The sequence below is a fragment of the Staurois parvus genome, unplaced genomic scaffold (assembly GCF_062004578.1).
Source record: "Staurois parvus isolate SC_StPar_1 unplaced genomic scaffold, SC_StPar_1.0 ptg000346l, whole genome shotgun sequence".
Taxonomy (NCBI): Eukaryota; Metazoa; Chordata; class Amphibia; order Anura; family Ranidae; genus Staurois; species Staurois parvus.
In genome coordinates, this window is record NW_028318142.1 from 158644 (window position 1) to 176926 (window position 18283).

Here is an 18283-nt window from a genome sequence, read left to right on the forward strand (position 1 = left end):
CAATCAGTCACAGCTCAATAAGTAAGCTGTAGAGGTGAGAAGCTTCAGATCAGAAGAGTCAATCCTCCATATGTAGTATGACCAGACTTTGTAGAACCATTTGTAGCTGAACCATTATAGTCTGGCAAGTAGAGCACCATTTCAACAGCCTATTAAGCAATCTGGCTAGAGTTATATTTCTATGGACAAGAAATAACACACATGTATCATCTTAGAGTTTATTACCGCTTCATAAAACTACATCTTGACTCTGCACATAAACCGTTAGCTAGCCTTCCAACAGGACTGCAAGACATTATGATAATGTACGAATGGACAAGGTTGAAGTGTTCAGGACCACACCACAATAGAAAAGAGGAACAAACATGCAGGCACACCAAGTGAGACAAGGAATCATCCTATTAAGCAGCAAAGCTTCTGGGACTGGAAAGTCAGAAACTGCAGGGTTGTGATTAGGCCTAGGACACCTTGATCACTGTTGGAGGGGCCTGCATTGCAAGTCAAGCCTCTACAGCAGCGAGACTTAGGCCATTGCCTGCAGACTAGGTTTATGGTGACTACATAAAGATGGATAAGTGCTCTGTGAGTAATTGCTTAGTTGCAGACTGGCTTCCTGAAGTTTCTACCAGCAAAACGTGCCTTGGCTCCAAGCTCCTCTTCAATCCTAAGAAGGAAGAGTAGAATTGCTCAGTCATTACCATATGAAAAACAGATTTCTTTTTAGGATTTACATTACATAATCTACAGTTGCAACACTGTAGACTTTCCACCTCACTGACAGCAATCTCACCCCATTTCTCAAGGTTAGGAAACTAAACTAAAATAGCCCCAACCATGGATTAACCTTACCATACTCTATCCAAGACAAAAAAAAAAAGCCACACATACACTGGTTATCAGAATTCATGTTACCTTTTTTGAACAAGTATGTAAGCAGGTTTAGCAGTTTTCCCTCTAGTTAATTAGCCATTTTACAGGGTGAGCAAGGCTCAACACAAGCCTGTTAATGCTTTTAAAGTGTTACTGAACCAGGACCCTGCATTCACTATATCCAGTCTTCCACAGTACACAACATGGAAATGAAATTTTAGTATAAACTGATAAATACTCTCAGCAGTGCATAGCACTCATGACTTAGTGTCCAGCCAAGCACTAGTAAAAAAACACAAACGTTTTTCATTCTCCCCTGACTGAATTATGAGGCTGTATGACCCCTGACCCTCTGGATAGGGCCAACTGGCCCTGTGGTGATCACATGCACCCTCCCAAAAACTATCAATACACAGCATATGCAGTGTCTCCTAGGACTACCAGCAGATGGGGAGGATCATCAGAAGACAGCATCAGCCTTTTTACACAAAGTAATAACCCATTAGGTTCCACAGCAAGTATAACAAGCATGATTTATTACATATAGGAGACTGATTTACTGTTGTGGGTTTAGTAACACTTTAAGAACATAGCCTAAAAATGGCTTGAGTCTGAAGGTAGCCCCTTAAGCAAATACATTAATTATAAAGACATGTGTAACAACTTGTACACAAGGGTCTCTGCTTAGATAAGAGGATTTTAAACGCATTACAAAACCCTGAACCAAAAACTTAGATTATGCTCTATGCTAGCCTAATCAGAAGACCCTGATGGACTTGCTCTGTTGTAGTGCCTTACAATTGACCCAAATTCCTTGTACTTAACTGTTGCAAAAACAAAGGCCATGCAATAAAAAAAACTTGCATTCTACTGGGTAGTACCATACCTGAGAATCTGGTTGTACTTTGCAAGTCTCTCAGATCTACAGGGGGCACCAGTCTTGATCTATAAGTGGGAAAAAAACCCCCATAAACAATGCATATATAAAAAGCACAAGATAATGTGAAGACAACCAAAATGATTTACCTGTCCGGTACAAAGCCCAACCACCAGGTCAGCAATGAAGGTATCTTCTGTCTCTCCTGATCGATGGCTGACCATCACTCCCCAGCCATTAGTCTGGGCCAGTTTGCATCTGTGTAAGAAAAATTGAAAATCAGAGCTTCAGAAGTAAAATTGTGTGAAAATAAATCAAAACTCCCAAATGAGCAAACTGGATGCATCCTTTTTCCATTGTAGATTCTCTTTGATATGACTTATTCTGGTTAGCACCAAAGAGCATCCCATCTACATCAATAGTTTAAAGAAAGGAGACCAACCCAAAATTCAGCCAACAAGACAAGATTTTATCCTTTTGCTACTGACCAAATTCATTTTACACATCCCTAATTGCACATTTGGCCTGACAAAAAAATAAGCCAAAAATGTAGTTTGTAAAATAAGATGTGTAAAAAAATTTAATAAATACCATAAAACCTTCAAGACTTAAGACATGGGATGAGCAGAGTAAACCAATATCAAAATGTCAGGACTTTTCACAATCTCCATTTTGTGTAAGGGTTAAAAAGGTTACATCTTTCCTAGAGAACACCTTCAGTAAAATACTTTGTCAATTCAAGTGTGCACTACTTACGCTTGTAGAGATTCTGTGACTGTGCCAATCTGGTTAACCTTCAGAAGAAGGCAGTTGCAGGCCTTCTTTGCCACAGCTTGCTCAATTCTCTTAGGGTTCGTCACAGTCAAGTCATCACCAACAACCTGGATTTTAACATCATTTGTGAACTTTGACCATGCCTCCCAGTCATCCTGATCAAATGGATCTTCAATTGACACAACTGGGGAAGAAAAGTTGATCCAGATAAAGTCACTTTTTAAATCCTGTCACAACAGAAATAGTCATCTACACCCATTTTTGAAACTCGCATTACCTGGATAATTTTTAATGAAGTCTTTGTATACATCAGCTAGCTTGTCAGGTGAGATGCATCTGGAAGGGTCATCTGGTGATTTGAAGTCCAGGTCATACTTTCCATCACGGTAGAACTCAGATGCAGCAACATCCATTCCAATCACAATCTTCTCTGGGTATCCAGCTTTGTTGATAGCGGTTTTCAAAAGCTCCAGAGCTGGAAGAAAAAAAAAAAAAAAAAAAAAAAAGGAGACAAGGTCATGTCTAACTAGGGAAGAGTACTTATTTTCTTAATGTCAAACATCTGCCAATCTGAACACTAAAGTACTATTCCTCTTAGAAGCAACCATCTTTTACCAACATCATTCTCTCCCATTTGCTGCCAAGTATATGCCTTTATAGAATGAACAGAACCTCCAGCATGGACAATTACAGGGCCTACCAGATTGGACAAAGCAGACACCAATCCTGTAAGCTGCAAAGTAAAACAAGAAGCGCACCAACCTTGTGCATTACCTCAGTAACAAAAATTTATTAAATGAAGGAAAGGTACTCACAAACAGCGAATAAAAATAGGCATGCAAGTCCACCAAGGGACTTCAAAGGTACGAGGCCAGCGCGAATCCCATCATGGGTATAGGTACTCAGTCCAGCTGACGCGTTTCGAAGGTCATTCCTTCTTCCTCAGGCATGACCTTCGAAACGCGTCAGCTGGACTGAGTACCTATACCCATGATGGGATTCGCGCTGGCCTCGTACCTTTGAAGTCCCTTGGTGGACTTACATGCCTATTTTTATTTGCTGTTTGTGAGTACCTTTCCTTCATTTAATACATTTTTGTTACGGAGGTAATGCACAAGGTTGGTGCGCTTCTTGTTGTTTTACTTTGCAGTTTGTTCGGGCTCCCCCAGCCTTGGTTTGGAGCTGCACGACCTTGGATACTCCGGTGGTTGCTTCTCTGGAGGTTTTAATTCCATCTACTCGCCACTGGCCTGGGTCCCGGAGCGCAGGAGTAATCTTTTTTGGTTTATTGTCTTGACCAATCCTGTAAGGCCATTGGGCTTGGGGGTACACAGGTGGTTCTACAAAGAATAGTGGCGTAACAACCATTAAATCTTGCATGTATGCTTTGTAACAAGCCTTATCTAGCCATTTGCAAACATATTACACATTCTTAAAAGAAGTACAGCCAAAGGTTGTTAGCAGGAGAGCTGTCAGTCTCTAGCTCTTTGCTCTCCAGCCCACTTGTACAGAACCAGGACTAAGTGATCAGCTGTGTCTGATAGCTCAGTTCTCATCTTTTGAGCTGGCAGGGGACAGATGCAACATCAGATCGATGCTGCATCCACCTAGGCAAGTAAATTTTAAAAATCCTAAACCTCTTAAGATTTAGAAAGACTAATGTAAAGGGCCCACCTATATAGCAGGTACCTGGTTGGCAGATACCCAATACCAGCTCTGAACAGAGCTGGAAGATCACCCCCCACACCACAGCCCTCTGGGACATCACAGGTCCCAGAGAACTACAGCCCATTCACAAAGTGCAGCATGCTTTGCACATGCACAGTAGGGAACTGGTGGTGAATCTGCAAGGCTTCTCTACTGTTTGCCTTAGTCAAGATGGTGGCGCCAGCAGCCAATTGAAGAATCAGCTTGGGGTGAGGACAATGCTGGATCTGTGGATAGGCAAGTGCCCTAATATTAAACATCAGCAGCTACAGTATTTGTATCGGTTGACTGCATTTTTTGGGTGGGTGGGGCAGAACTCCGCTTTAACGTTTTAAAGATTGCTAGGAATAACTTTTCCCTGCCATATGAGAAAAAGAGAAAAAAAAAAAAAAAAAAAATGTAAGAGGGTTCCTCAATACCCAGGCTATGGAGGTGTTGTGTAAAGCTACATGCAACCATACCCAAAATAGTAAAGAGCTGACAATTTGCACAGGCAGTGAGGTGTTAAGCATCTGCAAGGCTATATAATCCATTCAACTGTATGGTAAACTGCAGGCTAGTGTGGCCGCAATGCCAGTTTGATTAAACTTGCATCTCTAGTGCTTTTGATTTACTGAAATACCTTAAAATATTCCTACTAGAGGAAACTGTGGATGGTGTTAATGCCATTGAGATTTCAGACACCACTCTGGTGTTACTATCCAAGAGGCCATGAGACCTTAAAGCCTTCCTGTAGTCCAAGGATAGAGAGTTTTCAGCATGTACAGTCAATCTGTGCTATTCCAACAAGAGTGGCGCTGTTCATTCAATTAACATTCCATGACCTCCACTTTCCTGCCTAGTGGAGTAGCAGAGCTATGTTTAGACACTGGCACAGCAGATCATCCTGCCAATATACAGTTACAGTAACAGGCTGTTACATTGATTATTAAAGATTCCCTAGATGAACTCAGCAAGACATCTATGGAATAAAGAGTTTGTAAGCTCAAGCCAGTCTGAACTAAAAAAGGCATTTTAGATTAAAGTGGAAATTGAAATGCTACTGTATTCTACAAAAAAATAAAGTTTGTGGTGGGGGTTTTTTTATTTAACAGCAGTTCAGAGCTTGCAGCATGTTTGACAGCATAGAAAGTAATTTCTCACCACAGCAATAATGGTTAAAAAAGGGGTTGTAAAGTGTTTATACTTACCTGCTCTGTTCTATGGAATTGTAGAGCAGCCCCAAACCTCTTCTGGGGTACACCAGCACTCTGGGCTCCTCTTCTGTGTATGCCCCTATAGCAAGCTATGGTGGCAGAAGTGCAGGCCTGCTCCTGAGCTGGGCTGTGTGCATCTATAGACAATTGGGCTCAGGCCCCATCCCCGTTCACTGGGTGTGACTACAACAGGAGCCAATGGCTCTTGTTCCCAGTCAAGACTGAGACCAGGAAGAGGGAGAGAAGACCTGCAGCTGGGCACAGTGCTGGATTGATACAGGCGTCAAGTTAAGTGTTGAGAGAACAGATTTCTTTTTTTTACCTTAATGCAGAACAAATTAAAAAACCCTTTATACTTTACCCCTTCAACCCTAGCAGATTTCACTTCTGCAAATTCCTGTGATTAAATTAAGTTGTTCTAAAAAAGGGACCCTGGAGCATTTCATTCAGGTCTTTTGTCCAGTGTGCATAGACTAGTTTTAAATCAAGCCCATCTTGCAGGCCCTGATCCAGTATGTAGCCAGACTATGCTGAAACACGCAGGCAAAGTGTTAGCAATTATGTAAAAATGCCAGAACAGTGCAACAGCCCTAGAGCCTGACCATGAAAGACAATCGGGGGGGGTTTAGAAGGCAGAATATAAATGTTACCATTTATGTTTTGCACCACAGAAGAAAATATGCAAATGTAGTCCAAATCCCAATATGCAAGCTTACCTTTTTTTCTAAACAGTCTAAAGTTGAGATGCTTTATAGTAGGTTTGGTAGCACATTTACAATAAAGGACTGAAAAGCTGTTAAAGATTGTTGCAGGTTTTATACCCAAATTGATACATCTCATCATTGTATTCCTAGCCCAACTCATTCCAGTCTCATGGAACTTATGGTTGCCTTTTTTGCCCTCCAAGTGAGAATTGGTTTAGAATCACCTCCAGTCCATCTCTGGAGAGGTTCTTAGTCTCAGAGAGAGCACTAGTTTTGTTTTTCTTGTGTGATGTGATGGAGAGAAGTCCAACATTTTGGATGTGCCTTAATTTCCATGCAAGCCTGTATTTTTTCCTTGAGGGAAAAAAAAAAAAAAAAAAAAAAAAAAAACTCAAAGGGTGAAGATCATCGCAACCTCAGCCACCTGGATCCCTTGGTACAATTGAATTACACAAGCATGCAAAGACAACTGTACTTCCAGCAAGTCTTGCGTTCACAAGCTGCACAGCAACGCTGTTTTCAAAGCAGTTTATGGGAATCAGGCTTCACTTTCAAATGGCAAGTCTTTTGTTCAACCGCATCTCTGGTGTCCAAAATAGAACTTTATATCTGCATTCTGGGAGACCCATATCTACTCCTAGGACTAGAGTCATGTAGTCTACAGGAGTTAGATGTTGAGTGGTCCACAAATGCTGCATTGTCTGCACCCATACTGAAAAAAACAAACAAAAATATTGCACCCCTGTAAAGCAGCTGGGAGTTCTAGTCAGTCCCAGCATCTTTTTTTGTCTCTACTACACTATGCTGCAAGATCAAGAAGATGGAGCGAGACACTGTTGAGCTCTGAAGTTAAAGGGTTACCAAACCTAGGACCCTGCATTCACTATATCTGGTGTCCCACAGTACACAAATGCAATTTTAGTAAATAAACTGCTAAACACCTTTTCTCATCAGTCATTACAGCAGTGTTGTGACTTCTATCAGTGTCTAGCAAAGCACTGGTTAAAGCTTGGAGTTTGTATTCTCCCTCAATTGTCCTATGAGGCCACATAACCCCTGACCCTGTCTGGACAGCACTGATTGGCACAGGGCCAATCACATGCACTCCCAAGAAAAACCTCTAGCACACCAAAATGAGCATGTGCAGCTTGCCCCCAAGGATGTTCTATCAGCTGGATTGGGGACTGGAAGAAGGGAAGGATCAGAGAAGACAGGATTAAACATCTTTTACACAATGTGGAGGATGAACCCCTTAGGTTCCACAGTGATTATAACAATCAAGCTTTACTGCATATACAGACTGATTTTACAGTCGTGGGTTTAGCAACACTTTAAAGATTAAGTTGCCAAGTTCTCTTTACTATGGTCAGAGGGTATAGCATGTCAACTTTTTGGCTACCTGGAAATCTGAATCTTGGGGCCAAAAGCCAAGCAATCTTACCTTCCTTATTCTCAAGGATATTTGGTGCAAATCCACCTTCATCGCCCACATTTGTGGCATCCTTCCCATACTTCTCCTTGATCACGTTCTTCAGGTTGTGGTAAACTTCAGCACCAATGCGCATGGCCTCCTTGAAGCTTGATGCCCCCACTGGCAGGATCATGAATTCCTGCATAGCCAACTTGTTACCAGCATGAGATCCACCATTGATCACATTGAAGGCCTGAAATGACAATTAGAATTTCAGCACATATGTCCAGCAACAGTTTTAACATTTTGTACTGCATCCACCCCCCAGCTACAAACTTACTGTCAGCAAAATTATTAAAACCACTGATCAAACGGCAGTATCCACACATTCCTGTTTTGTGCAGTATTTCACAGCCTTATTTTTAACACGCAGTTTGACTAGGATTCGTATTTTGCAAACAGCCTGCTTAATCCTGCTGTTTGGTCTCCCCATTATGTCCATTTCTCCAGTGCAGTTGGTGAGTGCAGTAGCTGCCAACACTGCTCTGCAAAATCCCTGTTTTCAGCACGTTTCTATGCTGAGCATTTCCTCCCCATCACATCTGAACAGCCCACTCCCTCACTCCTCTATGCCCACTAACCAGCTAAACACAAGGGGGGGTAGAATATTACATGTTGACTGATTGAGGCTTCACCTCCCTGTTATTCTAAGGCACTGGCTAGAGGGGCATAACAGTTAGAAATGCACCCACACCATGTTACTGTAGAGAAAAAAAAAAAAACATTCTAAGTGTATGGAGATTTAAAGTTGTGGGTTTTTTACCACTGTATCCCAACAGTGTTTTTTATTTTGAACATGTGACCAGCAGCAGACTAGAAGCTCCTCCTGTCACATTTCCTCACAGACAGGCTGGGAAAGAGCTGGGTCATGTGAATATATAGAATATATTTTAGGAAAAAGCTACTTTTCCTATTATACATTGCCATCATCCACAGAGAAAGGAGAATGTAAATTAAATTGTTTAGAATTACATTAAAGTGTGTTTCCCCTTTAGATGCATAATTTCCCAAAATCTGATAATTGCAGCCTGCAGGTTATTCTAGTGCCTTGCCAAAATAGTCCTTACCCTCACTCACAGGTTTAAGACTTTCAAGCTTTGCTGCTTGCACCCTAGGCAGTTTAACCCTTTGAGCTCATTCACTACCCAAGCCAAGAAAAAAGCCAGTACTGGGTATGGGGCACTCCTTGGAATCAGGATGATCAAGACAGCATTGGGCTTTAGCACACTGAACCTAGCTCTTAAATTAGCACAAAGGACAGTTGATAGATTACACTGTTCAACAAATTTTTTGCCAGTTTTGGAAACAAAAGGATCCATTTCTTAATGAATTTCACATTCTGAGTTCAAATATAACAATGAAATTTGTCAATTGGCTCTAGTTTTTCTGTAAACGGAAAGTTTTCTACTATAGGCGTAATGACTACATAATGCACAATAATTATATAGATAGATGTCTTTCCACAAATATAAAGCAAGTGATATTGACTACATAACAAAGCCTAAATGGCATAATATATTGCATAGGATTACCAAGAAAAATTATAGCCATAAGCTAAGTTGAATCATTTTAATACTTAGGATTCTCACTAGTTTTGTCTTCAGTTTGTGTCGGTTTTGCTTCTCTTGGCTTTTCTCTTGTATTCGAGGAAAGGGCTCTCTCTTACAACTGCACATGACTACACGCTTCAGGTTCTTCCTCACTTGACTCAACCACTAAGGATTCTGGTGCTTTAGGAATTGGTAGCCCCTCTCCATGAGGAACTGGACGTATTGCCGATGGAATATTTGGATAGTGCACAGATAACTTTTTCTTCTTATTTAGCCCTTTTGTTGGAGGCACCATACAAAAGTAACAATTACTAACATGATCTGTTGGCTCTCTCCAAATCATTGGCACAGCGAAAGGCATAGATGCCTTTTTTCCATTCAACCATTGCTCCAGTGCCGTCCCACAAGAATTGCAGCATATATGTGGTGCCCAGCTCTTGTCCTGGTCTCCTATCTTGCAGCCAAAATACAAGTTGTAGGCTTTCTTAATCATTCCTGTTATCCTCCTTTTTTGTGAGATAAAAGTTATTTCACTGCAGATATAGCAGAAATTATCTGCTTTATTCACACAAGTTCGAGGCATTACTGAGTAGCCTATATAAGCATAAAACGAAATGTAAAGACACTGTCGAACTACAATCAGCTACAGATACTGCAGCTTTTATGCAGTGAAGTGATGCAATTAAAGGCTAATATTGCATCATCTCAGTATACATGCAATTTTCTATTGGTCACCAGTATCAATTGCGCAATATGCAGCTGAAGTTGCATCATAATTTTGAATGGCTTACGTCATTAGATGGGTGAATATAGTATGAAAACTAGAGCCAATCAACATTTTTTAGGGTCATTTTCGTTTTCAGCACCCCAAAATTATGTAAGATTAGCTAATTTTATGCCCAAAACTTTTTACCTGTTGAACAGTGTTATCAATGTTTGGCAAAACCCAGACAGACATTCTGCATTACTTTATTGAAACCTTGTAGTATAACCCCAGCTTTCATTCCTGGTTCTACGGTTTGTGCTTGAAAATAGTGCAGTTCATGCAGCACTCTGTGCCAAGTGGTGCCACCCTATGCAATGGTTTGCTTTTCTGCACTGTGGTGCATTAACATGCACTATTGATGGTCAATGCACTTCAAACCAGACCTTTAGCAATGCATGGCATGAGAAGTGTTGTATGCCATGTTGTAGTGTGTTGTCTTAGTGTGTGGGCATTTATTGGCATTGCAGTAATGCTTGTCTATGGTCACTTGTAGCACAAGTATTACTGCAATGCAAGGTTAAGCTAGTCCTAGTTTACTAAACCTACAACCACTGGTTCATTTAAGCAGCAACATGCCTGTTTCAAATACTAGAAAGCTATAATTTCCTGAGACACAATGTTTCACTATAAGGGAGAATTGTATTCACTCAACCAATATAACATGCATTGAAGGAAAAAAAAAAAAAAAAAAAAAAAAATTAAACTCACTGGAACAGGCAGGATGACCTCATTGTTCCCAGCTAGGTCAGCAATGTGGCGGTAAAGAGGAACTCCCTTCTCAGCAGCACCAGCCTTGCACACTGCTAGGGACACTCCCAGAATGGCATTGGCACCAAACTTGGCTAGAAGTCAGAAGTCAAAATGTTAGTTCATTGAATAGAATTAGAGTTTACATTAGAGCAAAACTGTTTCAATGATACTAGATTAAGGCCTCATTCACATGACATGTATTTCCTGCACAGAACACCAGTTCTTGCTGGCAGAGCTAGCAGAAGATCCTACATAACACATCTAAAGTCACAAAACAAAAGTGTTCATATGATGGTGAGGGTCTGAAACAGTGGTCAGAAAATTGTGCTGCACATGAATCTTATTGCACAGGTGGAATCAGATTATTCCATGCAACTTATCCATGCAGGGAATTGATAAAAATGCACTCTCCAGATGTGCATAGTAAAAGCGCAAGGTGTTGAATCATACTGACCAAGGATCTGCAGGAAGCCCCCTTTAAAATGGACCAAACAGCATGGGAAGAGACTCCCTCTGAATCTGAGACTGCTCTGCAATCAGCCATCTTAGTCACTTCCACTATTTTAAACTGTTTTTTGGCACCATTTCCACGTGGAAGGTGTACTACTTTAAATAATTCTGATAAATTACTACACTATGAGCACCTTTTTTGGCTCTATTGAGCTAAATGATTTCCAGGACTCCAGTTCGATAAGTTGCAGAGCAGTCTTAGATCCAGAGGAGGGAGTCTCTTCCCATGCGGTCTGTCTGGTCCATTTAAAGGGGGCTTCCTGCAGATCCTTGGTCAATATGATGCAAACACATTGTGCTTTTACTACGCACATCTGGTGAGTGCGTATTTTTTATAAATTCCTTGCATGGAAAACAGTCACATGGAATAATCTGATACCACCTGTACAATAAGATTTGTGTGCAGCACAATTTTCTGACTGTTTATCAAACCCTCACCATCATATGAACACTGTTTTGTTTTAGGATTTTCACAGCTGCACTTGTTTAATCGTACTCATTGTAGCGCTTCATTCACTTCTGTGTTATCACTTGTATTTAATAATATCTTCATATCAACAATATTTTGAGTATTGCACCTTTATATATTTTTTCAGTGCTGCACCAATTTGTTTTAGAATGTCTGAGGTCAGCAGCAAATGCACTAAAAGGAACCCTAGTCTTGAGCGCTCACTGTTCCTGTGTTCAATATTTAGTTTACACATCTAAAGTGCTCTAAGATGCATACAGTTTCATTGAAATGAATAGTTATGCAGGTACATTTGCAGATATGCATATACTCTGGATGCAAAGTTCTATTTCTTCAGTACAGCTAAATTCAGCACACATTTTCACATACAATTAGCCATTTGTATGGGCTCATTTATTACTATAGTGCTGCCTTGATGCATACAGAAAAACAAAAAAACACACAACTACTATCTGCTGCACACATCTAAACACTGCATTTTTCTGCCTGTGTGAAGGAGCCCTAACTATTCTCTCATTAAATTACACTTATTTGTTCATTTGGAGGGCTGGGTGATACAACCCCCTCCCATGGCCACCAGGGTTCTATATGAAAGCCAAACTTTTATTGTACTTTAAGTCAGTGACATCCATAGGAATCATCAGAATATAAAATATAGATCAGAATGTTGGCTCACAGCAGTGCTCCCAACTTTCAAATCAGGATTAGAGTTTGGATAGAGCCTAGCAGGGGAATTGGAGTAATGATCTAGCACATGATCAAATTAGACAACTTCTTTGCAGGCAGGAGAGTTATTTCAGAACTAGTAAATCCATTTATTGTCCTACAGTGCTACAGAAGCAGCCATCTGTTTGCAGGAGGAGAAAGCTTGCTAAATCAGTCAGGGCTAGCTCTAGTTTTAAACCAATATATGTAACAAAAAAAAAAACAAATTCCACTTACATTTATCTATTCCCCCATCTCCCTTTTACCCCCCCCCCCCACCAATTACCCCTTTATCCCATCATTTACTTCTTATTCTAATATTCTTTTAACTTCTCCATCCTCCTATCCTTTTCCTTCTCTTATCCTACTACACACTCCTTTACACTCCAACCACTTCTAAATCTTAGATTTTTTTAAAGTCATACCAACTTTAAAGAATTTAAATTTTTCTATTTTATCCTCATCCATATGTTATAGTTCTTCCTTCTTATGTATATACTCAACGCTAATTAACCGATCTTATTTTAAGGGATCCATTGCTTGCCAAAATTTAGGAATGAGACCTTCGGCCACATTTATTAAATGAAACTGTATTGTAATTTTATAATGCTTCACAGAAGTCTGATTTGTGAAAAACAAACCCACGGGTAACTGTATACTAATCCTCATCTCCTGTATATATTGAATTATCACCTGCCAGCACACCTGTATTTTAGGACAGTCCCAAACATGTGCCATTGTTCCCTTAATACCACACCCCCTCCAACACAAAAGGTAATACCTATGGTCTTTGCTTGTGTGCTACATTATGTCAGTAATAAAAGAAACAAAAAAGGGTTCAAAAATCAACTCGCCAGCCAGCTTGCCAACAACCAAATTTAACCTGTCTAACAGTATGCATTAACAGGGGTTTAGTTAGCACATATATGCAAATACATACGTAAGCCACATCATGGCACCCTGGTATTCTGTGGTCCTAACTACAAATCTGAGTCCCCATAGTAGAGGCACATGCATTTAAAGGTGCCATGTTTTACTTTGTGCTACATTATGTGTAATATACCATCTTACAAGACATTTCATCTCAACTATATTTATAATTTACCACCCCATGTGTTAATCTAAACATTGTTTTTTGTTGCTCATTCAATTTTATTCCAAGCTCCTTTTCCCACTTATCTAAGAATTGGAATCTTGTAAATCCTAGAGGTAGCATGTTTTTGTATTGTGTTTAAACTAAACATATGCTCTAAAGGATACATATATCTTACTTGTAATGGTTGTGGGAGCATTGCAACAAAATGTCTTAATTGATAGTACTGCCATTCATTTAATGTAGAATACATTTCCTTATTTTCTTTAAATCATGTAAAGAACATAATCCCCTTTATATACAATATCTTTTAAACGTGTGTTACGATCCCTAATCTATTTCCCTGAAATAATTCCAGGTGGGAAAAATTGTTCCCACCAACAGAATGGATAGTGAATTATATTTCCAATCCCATCTGCTGGTGTAGTACATCCCAAATCCTCAATACATTCCGTGTCAAAGTGCTAGTATCTTCGTCCAATGTACAAAACTTGTGGTATCCAAATAATCCTGTTATTGTGCACTTCATTTTTACCCAGCTTCTCCCCGGGGAATTATATATCCAATCCGCTATTTGTGACATTAGCGCTGAGGTATAGAATCTCTTATCTGGCATATTTAGCACCCCTTTGAATTATTACACAAAACTTTATATTTAACTCGTTTTTTTATTGGCCAATAGGTATTGGAGTCTTTTTTTGCAGTAAAGTCCAGCTGCTGGGGAAGCCATAATGAACTGTAGAGTTTGTGCTCTACATATAGTAAAGCTGTGCTCTTACTCCACTGCTACAGGACTTCCTTCTGCCAAACAATTCAGTCAACACTGATCTGAGCATGGCTTGTTGCAATCAGGTAATTTCTCATGGATGTTGGGATGACCAATACAATGCTACTGCAGTCACTGCAAGAGTCAGGTAACATTCTATAACATGTATGAACACTGTATTGCATTGTTCAGATTCTTACATTTGTTCTCTGTTCCATCCATATCCAGCATGAGTTTGTCAATCTTCTCTTGTTCCACAACACTTACATTCTGCAAGAAGAGAGATTAAAAAGCTTCTACCTTCATGCATGATTAAAGAGTCAGAGGATGCTGTTAAGCTCAAGGTGCAGTTAAAGCAATTCATTCAATGTGTTTTTACAATAAGGTGTATTATTCAGGATTTATATAGCGCCAACAGTTTGCTCAGCGCTTTACAATATAACGGGAGACAATACAGTTCAATACAAGAGGGAAAGGAGGGCCCTGCTCCTTGCAGCTTACAATCTAGGAGACATTAAAGCATTGCTGGTACTAAGCAGGTGCCAACACCCTGTAGCAGTGACATCTGATACTGTACTTAAGCATTTGTAGAATTGTAAGTGGAAGAAAGCTCATTTGGCTTGCCTTGGTTTAATTTAAACCAGTAGCAAAGTTATGAAAAACCCCACACCCAAATGAGTGGATGGAAGAAATAATGCAAATCAATGCAATCTGTATAAAGCTGCCTTACCATTTTCCTGTAGAATCATGACTTACGCCAGTCCCCCTCCCAGGAGCGATAAAAGCCAGGCACTTGACAATCTCAATTTTGCCCGCTTTGGTTCTCTAAAAGGATTAGTATGACCAAAATCTGGTCCTACATACAAATGTAGGTCATACAGCCACTCATGCTTAACCTACAGCCAGCCATTTACATGTCAACTGCAACAGAGTCAGACCACACAGGCTGACACAGCACCATCTATTCTAACTGGTAATGTCAAGGAAACACCTCTGCACATGTCCCAGGTATACAAAAAGTGTGCAAGAACCTTCAGGTTCTGTTCTGCATTGTAAGCTTGTTTTAGGCCCTCTGTGTGGCATGTTTTCCAGATAGCTGCCCAATGTAGTTAAAGCCAGCTATAAAACTGGCCACTTGTATAGCAAAAAGTCACCACAGCCCTTAATCCTTTAGTAAAGTTTTGATCAATCTTCAGATTAACCACTTGCCTACTGGGCAATTTTACCCCCTTCCTGCCCAGGCCAATTTTCAGCTTTCAGTGCTGTTGCACTTGCGACAATTGCATGGTCATGCAACACTATCCATATAAAAATTATTTCCCCCCACAGCTTTTTGGTGGCATTTAATCCCCACTGGGTGTTTTTTGCAAACAAGTAATTTTCCTCCTTCACTGATGTGAAGTTATGAGGCTGCACCGATGAGGTAGCACCGATCAGTGCCAATCTGTTCTATGACAATTGCCGGTTATAGTCAGTACTTTCCTCACGCTGTGACAGATAACCGGCAACTGTATTTACTCAGGGATCTGCTGTGTCATTGGACACAGCTGATCATGTGGTAAAAGACCACCGATTGGCCTTTTACCTAATCACATGATCAGCTGTGTCCGTAGGACAACGATCGGAGATCGCCAGGACCGCACTGCTGGGGGCATGTGTTCTGAAAGGACACCATACAACGCCCTCCCAGACCTAGACAACCACGCTGTAGCTGTCATTTGGCTATAGCATGGTTGGCTAGAGGTTACATTAAAATGTTAAATTTTGTATAGCATGCATGTTTGAGGGGAAAAAAAAAAAAAAAAAAAGTTGCTAGCATGATCACAAAGCTTACAGGCATATGCAGCTGAAGATGCATTGCCGAGTAGCTAGACACTGATGTCATCTGCAAGTTAAGCTGTGCACTCGTTAGATGAACCTGCAGATAGTCTATCAAGTGTCCATGAACACCTGTTACTGCATGTCTACATTGAAATTTGCCTTCCTTAGCATTCAGGGAGGTCTACCATTAATCAGAATGTATTTCCTTAGGCTAGGTTCATACAAGTCTGCATAGTAAAAAACATTTTACTGTGCAGGCTAGTAAAAAGTGTCAACTCCAGCAGGGAGCAGTGTGATGCATGTTTCAGCACATCACTGTTGGCTGCATAGGAATTTCATTCATGTCACTGTACAGCAGCGCTGCTTGTTTCTATGTCCTTATGACCTGCATTAACCAAGGCAGAGGAAAAACAGCATGAATGAACCCTGAAATCAAATATAGGCCAAGATCCTCTATGGTCTAGAACTTGAGAAAAAGCTATGAAGTGCTGTCCTAAAAAGCAGAGTTCAGTGTCATCTCTGATCTCTTTCAATGCCAAGACCATGGTAACAATTCTTACGTCACTTGGTGCAGTTATTGTGCAATACTAAAGAACAGTTCAGTCTGTTGCTATATACATTATACTCAACACTAATTGAGATTTGAAAGGGTGGTGTGACCCCTTACATTAAGACATACCTTGGAAATAATAAGATACCCTTCTACCATACAGCACTAACAGAAGTATTGCCATAAGTTGCCAGCAGCATCAGCCCCCTGTCACATCAAAGCAGATTTTGAAATAGTGCGACTTACAGTGCAGATGTCTATGCAAATTGCATGAATAGTACATGCACTACTTTAGAAATTTTCACAGCTCTGACCAAGTAAGAACCACACCGATATGACCGCTCTAATAGCAGACAATAAGGACTTGGCCTACGATTTGCAAGTCCCCCGGCATGCAAATCGCACCTGATGTGACTAGGGGCTTAAACCAGGAGAAGAATGTCATAGACCTGTCAGCTAACCATGCTCAGGTCGAGGGGGGGGGGTCTTTACTGCGAGTAAACATGAAATACATATGTAATAGTTCAAACTGTATATGTATAGTTTATAGTAGCCAGTAGGTGGTGCAAGTCCATTAAACAGTGAAAAGTCAAAACCAGACCAAGCTTAAATCTACTCCCACCCCTAAAGCCTATTCTCTCTAACCTGTGAAAGGAAAGATGCCTACACTTCCCTTTTCTGGTCACATGATCAGGTCCCAGCATCAGTTTGGTGTAGAAAGGACAGCCAGATGCCACATAAGCCTATGGGTAACATTGCACAGGTTCAGCAGCTGTTGTCAGCAATCTCCTGTACACTGAAGCTAGCACTGAAGAAATCATGTGGCCAGAGTGACTTCAGGAACAGGCAAGTAGACATTTCCTTTTAGAGGGCAGGTAGGACAGGCTTAGAATGGGGGGGGGGTGGGAAAGCATCACAGCAGCATTCAGACTGAATTCCCATTGTTTACCATGTTCCAATGGCCCTAGTACACTCCATTGTGGAAAGTTACAGTGCTGTCAAAATTACAACCTGCTGCTTTTTTGTTTAGTAGTGATAGCATGAGCATTATCCTGAATGACTAAGGATTTTTCTAGTGTAAAAAAAAAAACCCAAACAAAAAACTAGAATGTATTGAAGACACATCAAAAACTTACAAAAATGCATCCGGAAAGCAGAAATGTGGTGCAAAGAAGCCTTCAGGGTTTAATAATTTGATTTGCCATGTGACAGCTGGGACATCTCATCAGAAATCATTTCTGAGAAGTTTGAGAGCAAGGTGAGAAAATTATGGGCTTTGCTAGGATCCCAGTAAGCTCTGCAAACACATGTTAGCACCTGTATTAAAGCAAATCTAAACCAAAACCTGTACCGGTGACAGCTAAGAGATTACCCTCCATGTTGGCTCACCAGAGCAGAGGTGGGGAATTTCCCCTACAAAGATAGCAAAAAGGTCTGACAGGAGTGGATTCTATTCAAAACTTGTCTACAGAGGTTTAAAGCAGAATCCCAGACAAGTTTTTGTACCACACAGTGGGGCTGTGCCTGCACTGCTTGTTTTTGTCTAGGAGCGACAAGATGAAAGATACTATACTTGTGTAATACACCTATCCTCCAAGCACAAGACTGGTCCCTGCCACTTCTACCCACTGCACAATAGCAGTTTTGTGAATGGACACTGCCTGACATGAGGACAGCAAAAAGTCCACCGATTGAACCTCCTGA

At 40.6% G+C, this 18283-nt stretch overlaps 1 protein-coding gene across 2 annotated transcripts in view; it reads right to left on the reverse strand.

The window, feature by feature from the left end:
• Window positions 1-204: 204 nt before the first annotated feature.
• The window catches only part of ENO1 (enolase 1), a 29555-nt gene continuing 11476 nt past the window's right edge, over window positions 205-18283 (reverse strand). For both annotated transcript variants that reach the window (XM_089684321.1, XM_089684320.1), the window contains exons 5-12: window positions 14409-14478; window positions 10624-10757; window positions 7570-7792; window positions 2799-2996; window positions 2504-2705; window positions 1897-2005; window positions 1757-1815; window positions 205-664 (exon numbers count right to left, since the gene is read on the reverse strand). In XM_089684321.1, coding sequence (XP_089540447.1) covers window positions 595-664; window positions 1757-1815; window positions 1897-2005; window positions 2504-2705; window positions 2799-2996; window positions 7570-7792; window positions 10624-10757; window positions 14409-14478 — 1065 coding nt within the window. In that variant the 3' untranslated portion in view covers window positions 205-594. The remainder of the gene's footprint in view (window positions 665-1756; window positions 1816-1896; window positions 2006-2503; window positions 2706-2798; window positions 2997-7569; window positions 7793-10623; window positions 10758-14408; window positions 14479-18283) is intronic.